The sequence below is a fragment of the Seriola aureovittata genome, chromosome 18 (genome assembly GCF_021018895.1).
Source record: "Seriola aureovittata isolate HTS-2021-v1 ecotype China chromosome 18, ASM2101889v1, whole genome shotgun sequence".
Lineage (NCBI taxonomy): Eukaryota > Metazoa > Chordata > Actinopteri > Carangiformes > Carangidae > Seriola > Seriola aureovittata.
The window spans coordinates 17226311-17249134 of record NC_079381.1 but is presented as its reverse complement, the minus strand read 5'-3'; the positions used below and the strand labels follow the sequence as shown (position 1 = coordinate 17249134).

The 22824-nt window shown below is 39.0% G+C and overlaps 1 protein-coding gene across 3 annotated transcripts; it reads left to right on the top strand.

Annotated features, from left to right (window-relative positions):
- The first annotated feature begins 1201 nt into the window (after positions 1-1201).
- Positions 1202-22820, top strand: aff1 (AF4/FMR2 family, member 1). 3 transcript variants are annotated; one of them, XM_056403430.1, is made up of 19 exons: positions 1202-1306; positions 6153-6273; positions 6906-7757; positions 9788-9829; positions 11662-11748; positions 12454-12487; positions 13939-14032; positions 14394-14535; positions 14645-15655; positions 15752-15840; positions 15967-16192; positions 16355-16449; positions 16890-16953; positions 17070-17206; positions 17319-17390; positions 18040-18133; positions 18239-18282; positions 18439-18677; positions 19540-19805. In XM_056403430.1, the coding sequence occupies exons 1-19, from the start codon at positions 1269-1271 to the stop codon at positions 19662-19664; spliced, it is 3606 nt and encodes a 1201-aa protein (XP_056259405.1). In that variant the 5' UTR covers positions 1202-1268; the 3' UTR covers positions 19665-19805. The 3 variants fall into 3 exon arrangements, with proteins under 3 accessions (XP_056259405.1, XP_056259403.1, XP_056259404.1); XM_056403428.1 differs by lacking the exon at positions 1202-1306 and adding an exon at positions 1991-2393 and having other exon boundaries at positions 19540-22820; XM_056403429.1 differs by lacking the exon at positions 1202-1306 and adding an exon at positions 1991-2393 and having other exon boundaries at positions 16358-16449.
- Positions 22821-22824: the final 4 nt, after the last annotated feature.

The window sequence follows — 22824 nt, the reverse complement described above, 5'->3', positions numbered from 1 at the left end:
GATTATGTGGTCAAAATGATATAAGTGTAGTCCATTCTATTATTTTCTGTTCTATTCTGATACTACACAAGATACAATATAGTGCCACCTACTGGTTGTCATGGAAACTAATAGAAATACAAGAATATTGTCCTCTACAACATCCAACCACTGGATGGCAAGCTAGCCACAGGGCAGTATGTGTGCGTGTGCGTGTGTGTGGTGCGTGGTGCATGCATGCGTGCGAGTAAGTGTGTTATGTAAAATGTAACTCCTCATTGTAGGAATGATGTGTTTAAATTAGAAACAGTTCAAACATCTACTTAGATTTTTTGTATATAATCTGAGACACTCCAGAGGTGTGTAGCACACTAGATGGGTGCAGTTTTCTTACCAGACATTATGACTGAGAAGTGTACACAATGGATTATCACAGCTTATAATGTGCTCAATAAAGTCAAATGAAACTCTTAACCAGGCTTTGGAGAATGTATATGGCTCATATTTCCCTCTATAATTATTAGCCTTCATAATTATTGAACCTGAATACAAAGTATGTTCGAATGTATGTATAAGCAAATTTACAGTGCTGAAATTGTCAAAGCATTCATAGTATTCTGGTCATGTGTTGCACATTTAAACATCTAATCTTGCTTCTGAGGAACCTGGGTATGGTACCTGGAGCACTCTGATAGTAACCAGGATGCTGTGGCAACATCTTATTCAGCTTTCTAAACTTTCTTTGTTGGTAAAGAATATAGTGGCTGAGATGATGAGAGATCAAGACAAAACTGCAAACAGATGATTAGAAAACCTGGATATGATCAATACAGGTACGATATATCATATTATATAATTATTTAATTGTATAATCTTTATTAGGGTCCATCTCTAAGTGTTGCATCTTTATATTGGCATATGTTAATAATATTACAGTCTCATGGTTCATTCAGCTGTCCTGAGCCTCCACTTAGGTCTAAATGAAGGAAGGCGGTGTTGGTGTGCTCTGTTGGCAGACGACCAGTACCAGGATAATATAACCACCCAGGGTGAGTGTCCAGTAACAGACCTTTCTCCACAGTCTGTGCTCCAAGAACAGCAACACAAAGACACACAGGCTACTTGATTTTTCAACCCAGGCAACAACTTGTTTCTGATGTATTATCCTCCTGTTGATGTTGAAATGTATTAAATGATTTCTCTGTTGTCTGCTGCAGGCTTGCCTGTGTGTCCTCAAATCTGAACTCAGTCATCAAATCTGGCACCATGGAGGCACAGTGTGTCTGAAAATGAAATGTCTGCTTTCTGGTCTGGTATTTCTAGTCAGGTGAGTGAATTTCTACCAGCACCATCAACTTTTAACCTGTGAATAAGTGAAGTACTGCATCAACAGCCGAAAGCAAAATTTTGATTCTGGCACTAAATGGAATAGATTTCCATATTACATACATATTCATTACTTCAATATCCCATCAAGTGGAGTATCTTATTTGGTTTACAATTTATGCTGGATGCCAAGTGGCAACGTTTTTTTGTTTTTTTTTTTTAAAACAGACCACACATGACAGATAATATTATATTAAAGACTGTTGTTCTGATTTTTTTCCCCCAATCAGCTTTCAGTGGAATAAAATGATTTTGCCCATCAAGCAAATGATAAGAACAAACATTGGCAAAACAAAACAGCTGATTTTATTAAGTTTCTTATGGCATTTTTGATTATCTTTTTAGGCTATTGACAATGCGTCAATGCACACACACACACACACACACACACACACACACACACACACACACACACACAAGCTATGTATTCATACTGTACTTCTGCCATATGCAGAAAACAAAATTTAAAAAGTATCTATCTATCTATCTATAGCCTTCAAATCGGCTGTCATGCATCAAACAGCCAAAACTTCAGTCAGGACTCATAACAGCACTCAGTTGTAAAAACACATGTAAACACAGATGACTGTACCATGTCTGTCACGCAGGGGTAATGGTGTAAACTTTGGTCAAACTGTAGCGATGAAGAAAAAACAGTAAATAATATAGGTTTTAATCGACTTCTTGGTTATATTTATGCAATGATTACGCTTTCAGTGGTAACAGAAGAGCTTTAGTCGTGTTTCCTGACAAGTTTGCTCTGCATTGAGTGTATAAAACTGAGCCTGGTCCCCGGATGGCTGAATAGAGTAGAACAATCCAGTAGGCAGAGAGTGGACGACCCAAAGACGCACGGTTAGCAGACAACTATCAAACAACGGCGGCCTGACAGTGATTTAAATGAACAAATTATCTTCACCGTCAAACAATGTGACCGAGTGAGAAGAACACCTTGCTGGGGACTGTCAGAAACACATGACAGCCAACTTTGGTTGTTGTGAGAGGCGCACCATGGCATCTCAGCCAAGGTAGGAAGACACAGCCGCAGCTAGCTGCTAGCAGCTGGGGGCTAGCTTCTCAGCCCGACTGGGTAACTGATGGTAATTAGTCGGATATGGTTAGCCTGCACACCAGCAGTGCACTTGACAACGTCTCGATGTAAAGTTTGAGTTTGAAACTCTGTGAAAGTGTCAGAAGGAAGGTAGTCTGGGTGTGGTGATTTTCTGTGGTTAATGTAAAACTGCCTGGCAGGGCTTTAGCCTGATAAGCTGTTCGAGGAAGAGGTGGAATCAGCTGGAAAGAGCAGGCTGGTGTGATTTTTACCAGCTGGTCATCGGGGGTTGCTGTGTTTACACCAGCTTATTTTTGCGCAAGTTAAGGTTTACATGTTTAGTTTTGAAGCAAACGGTACGGCTCCTTTTACACAATGATTTGTCAAGCCGTCGTGTTTGACTAACTTGGATTTAGTTGGATAACAGCGGCACACAGGGTTGGACTCGGTAGTTAGTGTCTGTATTAGTTACATTTAACCCTATATTCCTGTCAAATCACCCAAATATACAGAATATGGTGACTGAGAAGGAGTCACAAATCACCCACTCTCTAGCGTCAACATATTTGTTAAGATATAACAATCTGAGCAGGAGAAATCAATTTTAATTTATCTTCCAGTTTCTTGACAATGACAACTTTCTGCATGCCTGTCTGTCTTTCAACTAGTCGTAATTGTGCCCAACATTAGTCTTATTTACTAATATAATTATGGTTGCAACTAGTGACTGTTGTCAGGAAAGCTCACTGTAGGTTATTTTTTTGATTAATTATTTTGTCTATAAAATTTTGTCTATTAAATCGTGACAAACGTAAACAAAATGCAAATATAATTTACCACAGCCCAAGATTATGTGTTCATATTGTTTTTTTTATTCACCAAACAGACCAAAATCCAAAAATGGTAAGTTTACAATCAGATGCATCAAATCCTCACATTTGAGTTTTAATCAGCAAAAACAAAAGACTAAAATTATTAATTGGTTGCAGAAATAGTAGCAGATCATTTTTTTGTGGACTGATTAATTGACTTATCACTGCAGCTCTAATTTAAATAGCTGGCTAGCCAGCTATGCAGAGCAACATGAGGATTATAGCTGATGGAGAGGATAGAATATTGTCATTTAGAAAGTGAGTCTTGAATTTTTTAATGGTTGCGTTGTTGCAGCAGGTTGCTCATGCATCTTACTTTGTACATTGATGGAAACAGTGCGACTCAATTGATTCAATTTCATCCTCGCTGAGATTGTCCACAATTTGGCATCAATTTATGGAAGGAGAGCATCAATACGTGCAAAGCATGGTAGTGAGGGAAGATGTTAAAAACAAAAACAAATTAAAGACATAATGTTTAACTTTTCAAGCAAACAAAAATAGTGAAAGAATGCATTGGAAGCTGTATATTTTGGACTTTTGATCAGACCTTTCAAGATGTTACCTGCAAAGTTGTGATTGGCATTTTCCAACATTATTATTTTTTTTTTTTGATGTTTCATAAACTAACCGATAAATTTAAAAACATAATAGTAGATGTAGGTAATTGTTGACTGTTAACTTATTGCTGCTGGCGGGGAGGGCAAAAATACTTCTTCCTTTTTTAAAAAAAAAACAAAAAAAAAAAAAAAAAACAAAACACATAATAATCAACATTGGAGCTGGTTAAAGATTTACAGTTGCCTTTATTATAAATAGAAAGCACCTTCTCAAACATATTTTTCATAATATCGAAAAATATAAAATTATTTTTGGTACATTGTACGTATGTATGTCACAAGTAAAACTTTTAACTACTACAATACAATAATATAATTATATCTTATTAAAAAAAATACTGAAACATAAAATCCAACAATATGATTATATTATCAAAAACCAAGAGTGAGAATGTCACTCTTCACCTCTTGGATTTTTCATTTTATTAGGTTGCTTTAAATGAAATCTAAATTTTTGTTAAATCCCACCAGCAGAATCTTGTGCTTAATTTTGGCACTCGTCCATCAGAGGTGGATTCTGGTGGCTTCTTTAAATTAGAAAATGATGTCAAAGGTCTTAATTGACTTGAGCCATATATCCTGAAGTTTGGTTCTGGTGTGTTCTGTTACGGGTGTGACTGTACTGCTTTGTCTGTTTGGATTTTGTGGCTGCCATCTCATGCTGCTTTGAATTCCACTGTGTAACACGTTGTTTTTCTAAGTGTTGAGCTTTCTTGAATAAGCACTTTTTTTTTTTTTCACTGATTGAAAATCAAAGTTCAGGTCTGTTTGACCTTTGTCAAAAATGCAGGGCTACTTTGCCTCCCAGGGTTGGGAATTTCTACTTCTCTTTTGTTTGGGTTTGGCTGTTTCAGTATCGGTGCTGCTTTCTTGTGGGTTATTCTGTGATGTGGACAGGTTGTCAATTCACCTTTTTATCCCACAGTTCAGCCGTTAATGATGTTTTGTCTTCGGCAGTAGGTAAATTGACATGCTCAGAGCTTTTCACTCACCATAGTTGAAGATAGTCAGGGCATCTGCAGGTCTGAAAAAAGCATTAACTTTTTTGTTGTAGTTTTGTGCTCAAAGTCTTCAATTTCATTTACCAAAGTCTGGAACTTTATATATAATATACAGTAACTTAGCTAGGAAGCTCAATAAATTCATAATTCAAAATTCAAACATTAAATAGCATTTTATTTGGTATTGTAAAAGCCTTGTGCAATCTTAAATTGAATTGTTTTTAAGATTTTTGTCTGCCAACCTGCCAAAAGATGCTCAAAATAGTTGACAGTGGCCCAAAGGGGTTTATGATGTGCACTTAAATACAGTGTTTTTGCAGATGTTACTAATTATTAAGTGATTATAGTTTAAATAACTGGTAGATGTGAGTGGACAGTTTGTGTTCCAGCCTCATAAGTAAGTCAACCCCTCATATTGTTCTGGGTAATACTGATGTAAGGCCTGTTACCGGGCAGTGCCAGCTTGTGCTCTCCTAGTAGTCTGTCCCGGCTCTCTGCTACATTAATGAGTGAGTGCTCATCTGTTTGGCCTGGTCCCAATTCTGTGTTGTTACACTTGTTGCTATGGTAGCATCCCATTGGGGTTGCTGTAAGTGAGGATGATCAACACTTTGTTTTGGTAGAGAAATCACAAAATTTGAAAATGTAGATGAGTAATCAGTTCACTTCAGTATATTTAAAGTATTAAACAGGACTTGAGTCCATGCGGCCAGCTGTTGTTCCACAATATAATTTACCAGAGTAAACAAATTTTTTTTGCCATTGGCACAATATCAGTAGTTGTAATTATCCATTTGATGGCTGTATGGGCTGCGTGTCATCTTTGGGGACTAGAGAGAACAGATGTGAATGTTGTGATGAATCCTCACGGCATCTGTGAGTCTAATTACACTTGTCTGTAGATATGATTGCCACTGTCTTCTCCCATTGGACACTGCTGCTCTGCCCCTCGGGTAGATAAGTCTGTGATAAAGATGCCATAAAAGTGCAGTCTTTGATTTTCTGGTGTCTTCAGCCAAAACTGATTTTATCATAATGAGTCACATTCATTGTTCTGAGTGTTAAAAGTTTAAAAAAATTGTAGAAAACCTAAAAGAAATACAAAATACAAAGTAAGGAAAAGGTTGTATCATAATCTCAGCCATCGGTCTGTGCATGATGGTGGAACTGGGTAATAGTGTTAGGTCTTAAAGTGGAAATGATGGACTGTCGAAGAGCTTTCTTTCTCTGTCATGTCTTACAGTGTATACAATGAAGAAAGGAACCGTCTTCGTCTCCAAGCGTGGGAACAGAGGAACCAAGAAACCAGCCAAGCCAAAGAACTCAACCCCGAGAATGTGCCACTCTTTGGGGAACCGTACAAGGTAAATCGAGCTCATCTTGGACTTGTTTTTACAGTACAGTAGTTTTAAGCTGCCTTAGCCTCATGATTGTCAGTCCAGTAGATAGTTATCCTCTCTTCTCTCATCTGGATTTTGGCAGCTGGACAGTCACAGGACACTGTTCACGGATATTTTTACTAAGAAAATCTACCTGAAACTGTTACAAGGATATGATTTTTTTAAAAGTGAGGGGAAGTCAGTCTCATCCTCAGTGGAAATTACGTCATTGTTTGTAACGTTTGTAACGTCACTGTTTGATAACACCCACATCTTTGCTTTGAAAATGGTTTCTTCTGATATATATCTATTTAGAGGATATGCTTTTGACAGTCTGTTTGATTATGATCTGTATGGTGCTTATAGATTAGGGAAACAGGGAAACATTGTTCAGAGACTTCAAACACTGATCAAATCTTTCTGACGATGGCATCAATGAAGGCTTGATGCTTGAGTGCTTTTTTTTAAAATGTACTGTTGTGTAATGTTACTTGTTTCCTTATGACCAAGAGTTAAATTGGTCCAGTGTAATTGAGTTTTAAAAAAAGAAAAAAAAAAAAAGAAAAGGTTTTGTAAGCTTTTTAACACAGCTAAATGTTTGCCTCTTCTTTTTGTAGACAAACAAAGGGGATGAGCTTTCCAATCGAATCCAGAAGATGCTGGGCAGTTATGAAGATGTGAATAGTCCCTATCCCCACGCCAGTGAGCCTTTACCCATTCCTACTTATGTAACCTTCTCACAGTCAGATCAGGGTCAGCCAAACACAGATAAATCAACCAAAGCTCCATTCCACCACCAGGTCCATTACATGTCAACCCAAAACCAGAAATGCCCCTCTAGTAGCAGTTACTCCTCTCAGCCCACAAGGACGTCTGCTGCCTCTTCTCCTAACCAACATGGACATTCATCCACTTTCTCAAAGGCTTCCTCGAACCACAGTCAGGGCGGTCACCCCGGACACCCAGCACATCAACAGAAAAAGAGTGAGGCCTTCTCAGATCTCAGGGAGCGTGTCAGCCTTGACCAGGAAATGTCTGTTCAGTCTCCTGATGCTAAGCCGCTACCCTTCCTACATTCCAGTAACCATGATAACACTGACACGGACACTAAGGACACCTTTGATAGACATCAGCTTCAAGAGTCCTCAGATCACCCCTCTGAGTCTTCCAGCACCATGGATGTTTCCACACTGAACATTAAGCAATCCCCTAAAGATGCATCTCTGCCTCAAGCCACCAAGACGAACGCACTACCTTCCCAGACCTTCCCTCCACTCCTGTCCTCGAAGCAGCCCAGCGTAGTCATGACCCAGAAGCCAACAGCCTATGTGCGGCCCATGGATGGTCAGGACCAGGTGGTCAGTGAGTCACCTGAGCTTAAGCCTTCCCCAGAGCCATATGTACCACTACCAGAGTTAATCAGCAAGTCTAACCCCGGCAAAATGAAGATACTGCCACAATTTTTGGAGGTGCGTGTATTATCTAACAATGTAATCTAGATTGTAAAATAAGCCAACAGTAGTTAATAGTAAATAGACACAGAAATGAAATGAAATATCCAAAGTTTTAAACCCAGAACGGGCTTGTGGGAAATTGTGTTCCTTGAAGGCTGCTAACAACAATATTACCAAAAAATGAAATGAATTAAAAATGATTACAACTGGGGTGAAATGCACAATATGCGAGACAGCAAGGTTACGTTGCGTGGCTGGATTTTTAATAATTAGCTTTATTACAAATGTCAGTGTGATTTTGTGAATTCGATTTTCTTAATTTTAGTTATGAACCTGTAAATTCTTGTTATTTCGGCTTTTACTTCAGATACAATCAACTATTTAAACACTGCTGCACTGTGAAATATATAGGTTGGACCTGAAGTATAGTATGTAGTATTTACTGTACTTAATGTTATATGACTGATTCCTGCTTTTTGAAAAAATTCTTAAGCTGTTGTTGGAGTAAACTTACCTATTCAGTAACATACATATTGAGATGTACTGTACATGATTGTGGCATATCAGGTACTAGTGAATCTCTTGTGTGGTGCTTCCTGTGACTGTGGTGCAGAGGATAGGACAAGGGAAGACGCACTGATCATTTCTCAGCACTCTTGTCTCGGCTTTGAATAGACTGTGCTATGGGCTAAGAGGATAGTGTGTCTGCTGATCTCAGGATGTTCTCTGAAACCTCTTCATAGTTTTGATGTTTCTGCTTGACTGTTCAGGCGTTTAAAAAGGCCTTGGACTGTCTTTGTTTTGGAGAATTTGGCTGAACTCCAGTTCAACTCTATTCATCTGTTCTCTGTCACACACAAACACACACACACACACACACACACACACACACACACACACGCACTCAACCCTTGCACCTGCAGCTCTCCACACCTCCCCCTTACCCTCCAGCAGCAGCAGCAGCAGCAGCAGCAGTACAGCAGCGTTGAATGTGCTGCTGTTTTCACTGCTGGGACTAATCCAGTGCAGGATAGCTAGGCAGTGACTCATTCCCCTATTTCTCACTAAGCCTCGACTCCTGAGTTAAGTTCCACATTTGCACTGGGTCATACATAAACCATTTTTAAAGTTTTGTAGTTTTACCCTTAAGGGCCACTGTTAATCTCAATAAATAAATGTTTCCAGCACATATATTATAATCCACCATGCATTCCTGAGCACATAGTCTCATGTCTAACTCAGGTGCGTAGCATGGTGTGTGGCAAGTAGCCTGTGGTTTATGTTTTATATGTGACCTCAGCTGCTTCTGATACCTTCACCCCTGGGCTCAGCCAAACAATAAATGAGCTTTGTCACCAACTTACATAACTGCTCTGGGGGCCCATTCACTCTGACCTTATCTCAAACACTGTCCATTCAGAAGGAAAAACTGAAAGAGAGGTCTGAAAACAAACTGAAATGCAGGCTGTTGACTCATTCACACACAGTATTTATCTGATGTTGGCGTCGGCCTATGTTGCTGCCTGATACGGGGCATTGCGTCACGTATTTGTTTGAGGCTGTAGTGAATAGAGATTTAGTATAGGACTGAAATATATTGACAGATGTTTCTAATGTTTTGTCCACTCCATTTTATTAAGGTTGGTCTATTCTTTTTCTCTGCTCTGGACGGAGACTGTTTCAGTGCTTTTAGGCCTGTAACACAAAGATTAGAAAGCTTTTGCCAGAAAAAATAAGTTGTCCCAACATCTTATGCCAATATGGGGTTTTCCTGTGCTATACACATTTTCAATTCCCTACAAATTATATCTATGGATGAGTAGCCGTGTGGCAGGTTTTAAGATAAATGACAGCTTTTACAATATAACTGGCAGTGCCATTTACCAGGGATAGATAAGGCGGTAAAGTGAGAAATCTGAGAGTGTGAAAGGCAAATTTAATGTTAAAAGTTTGTTTTTCTCCTGTTTGGTCTTCATTTTATAATTGCATAGAGGTTTTTTCATTGTGATTGCAGAAACTCATAATTATTCCTTTCATTTCTACAGACAAGGACAAATGAAGTTCAGTGTGTCGAGGACATCTTGAGGGTAAGTCCATCTGTTCACATTTTCATTTACTGGCTGATAGCTGACTGTTGTCTTTTGTTGTTATAATAATGTAACTATGGCAAGGGCTTATGTATATCTTCCATTACAGTTCAAAAGTGTTTGTTTTCTGCACAAATATACATGATTATTGACCCAAGTAGCATTTACATGTACATGTGTGCACAAATTAATGTTTTTCAAAACATTTTTATATCATGGATGCCCCATATTATGGTGTATTTTTAAAAACAAAAAAGCTATTTAAATTGAGTGCAAATGCAAATTTTACTGGTGCACAAATGATGAATTTTACGAATATCATTTTAAATAACCTATCAAACAATGTAAACAACAAAAACCTGAAATTGACAGAAGTAGCCATACACATAAAACATAAAAATAACTATATATTGCACTTACTGATATATACAAATATTTGTTAAATTTACATCAGTTACCAACTTAGATTTAGATAAAAAATGATTGAATAAACATCCACAAACGTTGAAATAAGGTGCGCTCTGAATTAATCATCTTGGGAATGAAATGGTATAAAATACACCTCCCACCCTGAGTTGTTGAGCAACACATTTCTAGTTGCTGACCCTATGAGCTTGAGCAACTGCAGATAAACTAACTTTTCTTTAGCTTTCTCACAATAGTCCTCTGCTCTGGTTCTACAGTATTTTCTTTATCAGAGCTTTTCTGCATGTTTTCACAATTCCACTGAGTTTCCAAAGATCAGCGTGTGGGCTGCTGATCTGTCCTGCGGAACGATTGAAGATGTTATGAACTTGGCTAACATTAAAAGAATATTCAGTAGTGTGGCATTTGAAAATAAGATTTCTATTCCTTGATTATTTCCAGAATCATTCCAAGCCCAGTGTATTATTTTATGTAATTTGGCTATGTAGACTTTGGCATAGCGTTGTATTTCATTCACACAGAGTTTAGTTTATTTCATGTCTACTGTTGACCATGGATTCAACAAAATGCTTTATGCTGGATTATGCTTAACCTGGATTCCCTTTACCGTGCCACCTTTGGTCCTTTTTTTTTTTTTTTTTTTTTTTTTTTTTGATGCTGCTTTGTCCTGTATCGTTCTTGTTCTTCAAAACATCAGCACGCCACATGGGCTTCATCTGTTGTAGCTCATTCAAGACACTGAGTCTGATTCGTGATGCATTCTGATGATATTATGCCCACCATTGCTGCGGTTGGATGTCTGGTTGTGGCATTTATTTTTCTTTGAAGCATTTGGGCTTTTCTTCTCTAACTCCTCTTTTCCACATGCTATTTGCATCCAGAGGATTAACAGCGCAGGTGTTGTTTGCTTTTTTCCACAGATATTTGCTTATGAGATATGACATTTGTTTGGAGATGCTAGAACCAGTTTGACCAGTACCAAGTGTCATGCACCATTCTCAGTTACTGATGTGTTCAGAACCGCCTCAGATCATGCATCTTGATTTGGTTGTGTAATTGAAACAGGAATTGTACTTTAGTTGCAGACACACCAGTTGATGTTCTGCGAGGCTAGTCGTGCCTGTATGTATATTGCATACTATTAAAATTATAATGCATAATATGTGGATTACATTTGAACAGTGAGATGAGATGCTGTTGGTTGCTTCTGGGTCTTCAAGTTGCAAAGAAAAGGATCTATTATGTGCTCCATACTATATCTGAAATATATATGGGGGACAGTGTGACTGGAGAGTGCACCTGCATGCACTAGTGTTTATGTTGCATAGAGTGGCACCTTTTGTTGTAGTTGGGCTATGCTGGTTGGCTCCTAACACATATGACACTCATTTTATTCCCCTCCTCAGGAAATGACCCACTCATGGCCCCCTCTTCTGACGGCTATTCACACACCTTGCACAGATGAACCCTCCAAGTCCCCGTTCTCAGCCAAGGTAAGAGAAGAAGTTGAGACTGGTTGACTGGTTATGCCCATTACGCACATGTACATTGGAGGAGAATTCTTAGTTGCATGAATCCTCTCTCCTTGCCAAACTTGCCCTGCATCATCAGATTACTGGTTGAAGGTCACTGTAAAAGAGGACAGAGTACGTCTCGATTTTTAAACTAAAAAGTATTGTCATGTGGCTAATGTCATGTGTCATTGAAGTCCAAGCAAAATATTACTTTCCAAAAGTATGGCCTCTTTAGCAGAAAAATCCCTCTCCGGTTTTGTGTCTGTTTTTGTGGTGTGGTGGATGAAAGCTCTCTGATGGTTGCTTGTAGACTTTGTTGCCAGAACCAGCGTGCTAGAAGCACTGCAGCTGTGCAGTGGCCTCCCCCATTATCACATAATATACTGAGCACATTCATGCTTCCCAAAGATGAACCCTTTCCAACTGTCACCATCAAGTCAACTTGTCAGCTGCACAACAAAGGTTAGGTTAAATTACTGAACCACATCTCCTAATCTCACATGCAGATTCATATGTAATTTGATGGGGACCCTCATGAGGAGGGTTGATTTGAATGACCTCAGGGCTTTTTTTCCTCACTATCCTCAGTGCAAATTTGTCATCACCTCACTACTGCCACAGCAGGTTATAAGGTTATAAAGCTGCAACTGAAAGGGCCTTTTTTTTTTTTTTTTGTCTTCACAGGAAGCTGAGCATGTTTCTTCTTGCCCAGGACAAAGTGAGTAAATTAATACTGAATGCAAACCAGGGTTAGACTCTGTTATATGTACAGGTGTTGGCAGCAGGCAGATTGATCTGTCATCAAGAAATATCTACAGCCTGTAGATAAAGTTGGATGTTTGATCATCATCTATGAAACTTGGTTAGACCTAAATATCACCTTCTCTTCTCTTCTGTTTTCAACTTTTAATATTTGGGGATTAAAGCAGTATCTTTCCTAATAGTCTCTAGTCCTATGTATTCCTCTTCTTCAAAGCAATGTTTCTATGGCAACTAGTCCAACCAGTATGCCCTATTCTGTGAACTGACCACAAAATGCCAGAGGAGAGAAGCAACCCTACAATTTTATCTCAAATTAACCTCAGCCAAGGGGAAGAGTGTATTTTGCTCTATTTCAACTTGTTTATTTGTCCCCCATGTAATCTTATTTATCCGTTGACTTTAAAGGAGTTATTTGTAAGTTTTGCCATTGCTGAATAGCAAAGGTTAGCATTAACAGCTGTTTACTTATTAGTCCTGCCGAGAGCTTCAGCTATCATTGCGTTTACAAGACAAGAGGTTATAAGAAGCGCTGCTTCTTCAGGGCAGCCTGGACGTTACAGTCACTCGATATCAAAGTGATGGCAGTCTGACTGGGCTGGGGCTAGCTGGTTAGCATGATATACTGTAAATGAAATAGAAGCTAAACAAAAGGGTTGCTCTCTACTGCTGGAGTCGGCTCATGCGAGTTTGATGCTGACTGTTTCTTCTGGACTGATAAGTAAACAGCTGTTAATGCTATCGTTGGCTATGTAGCAATAGCAAAACTTACAAATAGCTCCTGTAAGTGCTTCTGGCATTAGAAAATAAGCCAGGACTGCTGGTATTAGTCACTCAGCTGCTTAGACAGTAAGTACTCAGAGACCAGAAAAATGGTGCATAATCATATCATGTTCATGTTTTGTTTATTCCATAAGTGTAAATGTGACAGTTTAAGACATGAGCTTTAAAAGCCAAACTCAGGTCAGTCAGTGCTTATACTGATACTGATACTGATACTGTCTGCAACAAGTGTGCAATTTAGGGTCTGGAGTTTAAGAAATGCTAACAAAACATTTTAGCAGCAGGTTACTGTGTTCTACCTGTGGCAATGAAGCACCAGTCTGACCTTGGTTTGAATAATGTGGGAAACCTGATATCAAGACTTTAGTAACTGAATAAGGTGCAACAGTTGTATAATCTTTGATCCTGGAGATTTTTTTTTTTTTTTTAATCAACGGTGATATGTTAGATCTTATAGTGAAAGAGACTAAACTGCATCTACTAGTTCAAGTAAAACATGTGCTTTATAAAGCTATTAGGAAGCATCACTTTTGAGTTTGGTAGTTGTTGTTTTTTGTGTGTGTTGTGATGAGTGACATGCACTTACATTGTTTCTTTCTTTATGTTTGTTTGTTTATGTCTTTCCAGAAAGCTATGACCCCTCTCCTCCTCTTCCTCTTCCTCCTCCCCCTCCTGCTCCTCCTACAGATCCATCCCAGCTCAACCAACAGAGCTCCTCAACGTAAGTGACTTAGCTCCTCTAAAGGACTTTTCTTTTTTTGCTGTCATTTCAAAACATGACAGAAGATATGCAACTGAACTGAAAGTTACTGAACTTGAGAGAGACTGTTGCATACTTGTAGCTTTGGTGCAGTTTAATCAATCAGTTGAATCTGGCTTCTGACATGACAGTGCTGATATAGATTATACTTTTTCAATCTTGCAGTTGCTGTGAATTAAACAAGTTCACATTTCAAAGTAGCATCGTGTGTGTGTGTGTGTGTGTGTGTGTGTGTGTGTGTGTGTGTGTGTGTGTGTGTGTGTGTGTGTGTGTGTGTGTGTGTGTGTGTGCGCGTGTGTGCGCGTGTGCGCGCGCACTGTAGTTCATTTGAAGCAGCACATTCCAGCGGGGTAGAGTCTGCCAGCTCCAGCGACTCAGAGAGTAGCTCACGATCAGAGTCGGACAGTGAAAGCGCCACAGAGGAGCCGCCTGAACCCCCAGCGAGCAGCTCAGTTAAAACTGAGGTAATTTGTCCCCTTTGTTTATCTACTCATATTGAGTAAAGGAGTCATGAACTCACATTTTCTGAATTGTTTCATTTCTTTGAATCGCAATGTTTGTGTCTTTTTATAGCCTGAAACTCTAGCAGTGAGCCATGGTGATTGGCAGTTGGGGAACTGGATCAGGTCCAACCAACAGAACGCGAGCACTGAAAGTCAAGGCGGTACTCACGTCTCTGGGAGCCCCACTCACAAACAGTTCCTGCCCACTCAAAGCTCCAAGCACTCCAGTGTAGAGGTGGTCGACCCCACTAGGGAGTCCAAGCCTCAGCTCTCTTCTCACCAAAAACAGCTCGGTAACAACCTTGCCAAACCCCAGCAGTGCAGAGAAAGCCATCAGGAGAACTGTTACCAGCAGAGTAGCCAAAAATCGCCTTCCGCTGATTTCAGGAAACTGTCGTGCAACACGCACTCCTCAAAACCAGCAAAGGAAAGTCGCCCAGATCACAGTGAAGCAGCTGTAAGTGTTAAGTGTGAGGAAGTTGTAGCCACAAGAGACAAAGACTCGTCTTTCACAGATAGGCCCAAGGTAAAGACGAAAACAAGACATTGCAAAAAAAGCAAGGTCAGCAGTGACTCTAAACAAGACGATAAAAGGACTAAACACACGTCTCTCGACAAGCGGAAGACTGGATCACAGCCTGAGGTTGCACTTGTCCTGTATGGTCATTGTCCAACTTGTGGTGTGAGATATCCTAACCCCTGTTCCTGCCCCACCCAGAGTCCTGCTCAGCCTGAACAGTTGTCTCCTGTCCCACCAGTAAGAATCAGTTGTAGCAAACCCAAGGCAGAGAGCACCTGCCAGAAGGGCGCCAAGAAGCCTGACAAAACGAGCCACAAGCACTCAGAGAAGACTCGACATTCAGCCAAGGGTTCTCGGGACCTCCACAGGCCTCCTAGATCCCTCCTGGTGAAGATCGAACTAAGTCTGCTGTCAAGAGTCCCACAGACGTCCGGCAAGCCCCAGGACATACCCAGCAATGCAAAAAGACCAGCGCTGGTTATAGAGCAAGAGGGAGGAGGCAGTGATGCATCTACAACACACAAACACAGAAAAACCAGCAAAAAGAGCATACCTCCAAATGTAAGACATCTGAGGGTCAAGGGTTGTTCTACTCAGCACATGTTTACATAATCAAAGTCCTATTTTTATTATAATGTGTGATTTGTTGTCTTCTAGGATGAGGTAGACAATAAAACTCTCCCGAGGAAGAAACAGAGGCTGGAAAACAAGAATACCTCGTCAGCCCACGATTCTATCAAACTGGAGTAGGTTCCCTAAATCAGAGTATTGTTTTGACCAGGGATAACATTACCCTTATTAGAATTAAATGTCCTTTTTATTGTGGCCATTTGTGAATCAGCTCAGTCAGATCCTATCAATCTTGTCTACAGAAGTTCCAGCAATCCAGCAGAGGACCGGGAGAGAAAGAAGGCCAAAAAAAATCCTGTATCTTTGCAGCAGCCTGCAACACCCAAAGACTCTGTTAAAGACTCAAAGTTACACAAACGCTGTTCTGTGGAGACCCAAGAGTCCAGTAAGGAGGCTGGAAAGAGCAAGGAGGCCTGCAAGCACAAGAAGAGGAGTGTAAAACACACAGAGCACCCACACTCGGAAAAGGTAACTGTCGAGACTTAGGCACCTTCATTATGAATATTAAGTTATGTCATTTCCCTAGACAAACTTGGTTGCTGCCAGAGAACAGGCTAATTAACTTCTTCAGGGAAGTTGTTACATGAAAAGGGAAACCATTCAAATTTTTTTCTGCATCTGCAATCCTAGCAGAAGTCTTCAAAGAGCAGCCTCGCCGTCCCATCATTTTCACAGTCCAACAAGGAAGTTTTGATCAACAGGCCCTTGCTCAGTTTTGAGGACAGGTAAGACTTTCTGGAAAGCTTTTGCTTTGTGCTCTTCACAAAGTGAAATACTTAAATACTAAATTGTGATAGCATTTGGACCCATCAATATAATCAGTGAAAAGCAATTTGCAGGGAGTAGGGAGACTATGAAAAGTGCAATGAGATTGAATGGTAACATTTAAAAATTGTAGTGTACTGGTTTAGTTTCTGATTGTCATCAGGAGACGGTCTGATCTTGGATAAGCTCATGTTCTTGGAGATTATTAAAGCTCCGACTTTAGTCGCTTTGGCCACAAAAAAATCAGATGCTTTTCAGGAAATAACTGCTCAGATGATTCAGTAAGTGCAAGTGAAAGAAATATTTCTGATTTTTATCCATTTTAGAGCAGATCACTTATTTGCAGCAAGTTAAATAGTATTATGAATTGTTAGTTGTATGTTGCTTCTTTCACCTGCAGGAAGTATCCAGTGAAGCATTACATAAAGGAGGCCAAACGACTGAAGCACAAAGCAGATGCAGAGGTAGGATTTTTTGTGTTGTTTGTTTTGAATTCATGTTCTAACTTATACTGCAGTCTAAACAGCACTTCCAGTAAATAATAACCAAGCTGTATTTGTCTGTTGCTCTCTCTCTGCAGTCAGATAAGCTCAGTAAAGCTTTCAACTACCTGGATGCGGCCATGTTCTTCGTCGAGAGTGGCATTGCCATGGAAAAAGATCCCCAGGTTTCAATGTCTTCCTACACTATGTTTGCAGAGACAGTGGAACTCCTCAAGTAAGAACCCACTTTCATCATACATGATCTGTTTTTATTTCTTCTTTTTCTTTTCTATATCTAAGGTAAATTTCAGCCTTTAACATGAAGGTTTTGGCTTCATGTTTCACAGGTTTGTGCTGAAACTTAAAAACTCGGTGGACCCCTCTGCTCCACCCTCAGAAAAGGACTTTTTAGCTTTATGGTAAGGTGTAGATGATGCTTTATGTGCTGTTTCCATCTATGTGGAAACTCATTGTTGAAGCTGCAGGATGCGATGCTGTGGAATTATATTGCAGTTTATTGAAAAGTTGCTAAAACATTAAAAACAACAGCAGTAAATCGTTTTATGTGCCAGTTAAATCTGCCACTTAGTATTTGACACAGTCTGTCTAGCACTTCTTTAGATGGGCAGTATAAAGAATGTATTTTAATGTCCATTACTGATCATGCTAATCCAATCGATTCATGATGAGTTAAACTTAACACAAAACACAAAATGCAGCACATGCAGGAAATCCCAAACTTCAAACTTCAGGTTCATAATAAATCATTACTACAGTTGAACATCTACTTTAAAGATGTTGTAATTGGAGAATATTTGTAATTTGTTTGCATTTAATTGTTGTCCAGATGGCTTTTTGGCTATGCTCATGCTCCAGTGCTTCAATGAGTAGTGTAGATACTGAAAATGAATTTAATATTAATATACATGGTTTGGGGTTAGGGTTAGCTTTACAAACAAAAATACGATTATGACTTAATGAGAGAGTGTTCATTAGTTTGTTCTTTGTATTCTGTAATGAATCATGTGAATTGTGAATCATTTAATAACATTGAATTGTGTCTGGCAGTTTGAAGTGCCAGTCTCTCCTGCAGATGGCCATGTTTCGCCACAAACACAAAACTGCACTCAAGTATTCAAAGACCCTCACTGAACACTTCAGTGTAAGTAGTAAGATGTTACCACAATTCCTAATTGCCAGTGTAGTTATACTGAGGTAAAAATGTAGCGATTAATATTTTGTTTTTCCAATTAAATTTCCCTCTCAGAACTCTGCTCAGGCGTCGCACGATCCTTCTTTCTGCACATCAAAGTAAGTCATGTAGTTTCCATGTTACATCCAATAAGTGTAGTCCGATAAGATATCATAGTTATAGTTATAATACATACAAAATCTACATCTGATCTTTCTCTTTAACATGCCCCTCTTCTCTGTACCTCTCCTCCTCCCTGCCTCCCTCTCCTTTAGAGTTGCTGGCACCCCGTCCCCAATGCCCGACATGCCGTCTCCAGCCAACACATCCACCAGCTCAGGTCCTGGCTCCAACCACAGTAGTAGCGGGTCGGTTGCGGGCCCCGTCGGCAGCACTGTGGCAGTTCCCCAGGCCATTGAACAAGTGGCATTCAACTATGTCAACATCACCACGTTATTCCTGAGCGCTCATGACATCTGGGAGCAGGCAGAGGTGCTGGCACACAAAGGCAGTGGTAAGTGGAGACAAGTGTTGCATGTATATATCGTACGATAGTGTGACCAAATTTTTTTAACTGAATTAGTGTTAGTCTTTTGTCAGAATGTTTAGACGACACCTACATGAATCTCAAATATTTGCAGTGACACAGCTTTAAAATGGATGGTTTTTTTTTTTGTTTTGTTTTGTTTTTTACAAATGCTCTGTGACCCTCCAAATTACTAAGGTGTATTTAAATTTAAGCCAGAAATGTAAATGAGTCCAGCGATGTAAAAAATTGTTTGTCTAAATGGATCTAATGGTCGACAGTATTCAAGTTCTTCTTTTTTTTCATTGAATATCAATGAAGAACAGCACAAATAAACACTTCACAAGAGTTACATTCCTGTTAATCCAGCCACAGTGGGTGACATCAAATACACACGTATACAATTTATCTCACACATAATGACCCATAAATGATAAGCCAAGAAAATAGTGCATACAAATTGAAAAATACATAGAATAAAAGATATTTTAAAGAGTAATAAAATAATAAATGAAATTAAACAAATAGATAAATTAAAGATAAGAAAAACAAAACAGAAACACAAGCAACAGTTTTAGGTTTCTCAAAATAGGACCCCAGATTTAATAAAAATGTATCCACTGACATTTGATTGGAGTAGCTAAAAGTGAAAGTTAGCTCATGTTCCCATGCAGTTATTATAGTTAAAGCTTGAGATGAAAGGATACATAACTGAAATTGATCCTTTCAGAGAGGAGTTTAAAGACACTGTATAGAAATTGCTGATGACTGTTATCAATATTTTATCAATCCTCAGGGAAAAATCTTATCTTTATATTTATGTTTTATGAATGTTTCTAATGTGTTTTAGGTATGCTGACAGAACTGGACACACTCATGGGCCCACTGAGCCTAACTTCAACTATGAGCTCTATGGTTCGTTATACGAGACAGGGTGTCTACTGGCTGAGGCTGGACAGCCAAAAGGTAAAGTGACCAACAACCTGCTCCCAGTACTGGACGCCTGCAAAACAATCGTGCTGCTTCTCCCTGCCTTTACTTCACATCAGCGTGATACCAACCTGAACTGTCCCTCAGGCATGTGTCTTTTTTTTTTTTTTTTTTTTTTCACATGGACATCTCTTCAAAAAGGCAGACACAGATGTCATCTCATGTTTGTTTTTAAGGTTAGATTTGGATACGATACTGATTATTGCACTTGTTATTTGTACTTTTCTCTCATTTTCACTTTGGTGTCTCTCTCTCTCTACCCCTCTCTCTCTCTCTCCCTCTCCCTCTCTCTCTCTCTCTATCTCTCTCTCTGGCACTGTAAAAAACACATAGGCTCCATCTGGTGTAAAATGCATGTTTCATGTCCAGGTTTAACGTTTCTCATTGTTCCTCTATCAGCTGATGTCATGGAATTATTTGCAAATCAGGGCTTTAATACTGACCTTAACTGATTTTGGATGGAGGTTCATCAGATATAACCAAAAGTGCCATTGGGTGGTGGTGGTGGTGGTGGGGGTTGGTGCAAGCACTGACACAGATCTTATTATTCTTATTATCACATCTTTGTTACCATACATTTGACTCTGATCAGGCAGTAATCACAGGACATGCAGGAAATTACCTGAAAAACTAAAGGCACTTAAATCATTGTTGAAAAGTATCATTTTTAGACTTATCACTTCACATTTTTTTACTTCATTTCTCTTAAAAAAGAGATTTAAGTTTCCCTGTTTCAGTCTGAAAGATTGGTTTGATTTGGATTCAGGGATTCTATGATTTTTAAAGTCAGCATTTCTTTCTCCCACGAATCACTGTCAGCATAACCCATGAGAATAATGTAATAATGGTGACATGGTCTGATCTCGACCGTGTAGGAAGTACAGATACGTCAAATATGGGCAAAGTATTGCAGCCAAAAACTGCTGAAGTGTGTTGCAGAAGCACCAGAGTGTAATGTTAAATCAGCATTCAAGTTATTTATTTTAGCCCATTGCATCTTTCACAGTTCGTGTGCAATAATGAAGTGCATTATGAATAAGAATAAACAAAAAATGTGTTAATCTGTTCTTCCAAGACAAGATACATATTGTATGTAGGTTGAATTATGTATAGATTATTGAGAAAAGATGAATCAGGTCATATTGAAATCAAATTCAACATATGAATAATGAGATGGCAGAGCAGGGAAGGCTTTTTTTTATGTAGGGCATTTAATGAACGTTTGTTTTTTAGGCCTTACCTTTCTGCTTTTTGCTTCTTGACTCTTGTTTGTTCGTGTCGGAGTGACTGATGGTAGGAAATTTCTGAGACGTGACAGACCGGTGACTCGTGTTTCTTATGTGAAATGGTTTTGGTATTACGGTTGACGGCTGCAGCTCAGGGTCGCAGACTTTTTCTGGCTGTAGTACTGTTGCTGGTAGTGACTAATAGTGTCTACATTCTGTCTGAAGCTGACTTGATTTCATTCTCAACAGCTTGTTTCTTGTGCCCTCCTCCCAATATAAAAAAATTATACAAGCGTCCATCTTAAAGGATAGGTTCATGTTTTTCTCTTCTCATGTTAGTCTTAAAACATCATCCCTCCTGTCCATACTGGCTGCGAACAGATCCCATTTTAAAGCGATGTAGGTGATGGGAGACAAAGTTAATCTCCAGGCAAAGCGATAATGAGCAGTTTGAGTTCATCAAACCAAGGAGGGTATTCTCCATAGTCAGAGCCATATTTGTACCAAAAATATTTATACTTATACTTATTCTGTTTAAAAACATTAAAAGGAAAAATTAAAAAAGGCTAATTTTCAAAGTGTACACCTGATTTGTCTAACTTTGACTGCTGAAACTTTATATAAGTGTCAGCTCAACTTGAAAATTCTTTTTCATACAGAAACGGGACTGGATTTTGTCTCCCCATCACATCTCACATTAAAATTGCTTTAGGAAGGCTTCTCTTTGCAGTCAGTGTGCACAGAAGGAATGATTTTACAGCGACCACTAACCCTCTCAAAGTACATATGGGCTATTGAGATAGAATTCAAAAAAATCATCGCTGTCCTTTTAACCACAAATGTGTCTTGCAAGAACAAAAATAGAGGGAATAATTTTACATCCCTGACTTTTCGTATGTATTGTGATGGCTTGAGTTGTTCACATTTGTCAGTTTGAGTTACCTTTCGAGTATAGTGGGACGACCACAATCATTTAACTGAAACTACAGTAGTGTTCCCTTTTATTTGTTTTTGCACCACTAAGCTGCTTTCCTACATGTTCCCCAAGTTTTAGTTGATTTGTAAATGTTTCCTAAATCTGTGGGAGTAGAATAAATGGCCAACTGTAGCTTACTAAAAAGAGTATTTGTAGTTAATTTCAGTGCGCTGTTGTACATCAGACCAGCAGGACTGTGCTAGTCTTTCCTTGTGTTCATCGTTTTTGATTCTAAGCAATAAAAGCATGAGTTTCGTTGGCTCAAAATTTAAGTGAGTTGTTGACGTAGTTATCACAGGGTGTTATTGATACACTTGGGGGATACAAAAATAATCAGTATGACATAGTGATTTGAGAAAAGAAACATTGGTTTAGATTAGCGCTTCTTTTGGAACGAGTGCCATTGGGTTGTGAGATTTTTTTCGCTTGTTAATTCAGTTGGTGTGTCCGTGCAATTTCACGCTAAAAGGGCTGAACAAGGACCACAAAGTGTTCCTCAATTTATTTTCTCATATAAACGATAAAGTGATATTTTTTAAGTGAGGATTATACTGGTGCCATGGAATTAGGGTTTATTTTTACGTACAGATCGTCAGCAGGCTGCTATTGTATTGATCTTATCCATGGATGTCTACACTGCACACAAAGTGAAAACACACAATTCGGCATTTGACACACTTAATAATGTGATTTCATCTGTTTATTTTTTTGATGTTTCTGGGTCTTTGTCTTTCCAACCTGTGGCTTTATTTTCATTATCAACGGGTGTTGGTGCTTCGTTTATGAATTACTCTAAAACAAGTTTACACTTCTTGTCCGAATAATTAATTACTGGAAAAATGTTCAGAAAGGTTTTTGAAGGATGCTTTTTTTCCTTTTTGTGAAATATGTAAAGAATTTGTGTTGCAGTGTACACAGATGAATAAACACTGGAAATTATTTC

Excerpts from the sequence above, each read along its gene's own strand:
- aff1 (XM_056403428.1), top strand. The coding sequence starts at position 2,341 with ATGACAGCCAACTTTGGTTGTTGTGAGAGGCGCACCATGGCATCTCAG. Across the intron at positions 15,841-15,966 it reads CACGATTCTATCAAACTGGA|AAGTTCCAGCAATCCAGCAG; the intron begins GTAGGTTCCCTA and ends TCTTGTCTACAG. Across the intron at positions 18,678-19,539 it reads GCTGGCACACAAAGGCAGTG|GTATGCTGACAGAACTGGAC; the intron begins GTAAGTGGAGAC and ends AATGTGTTTTAG.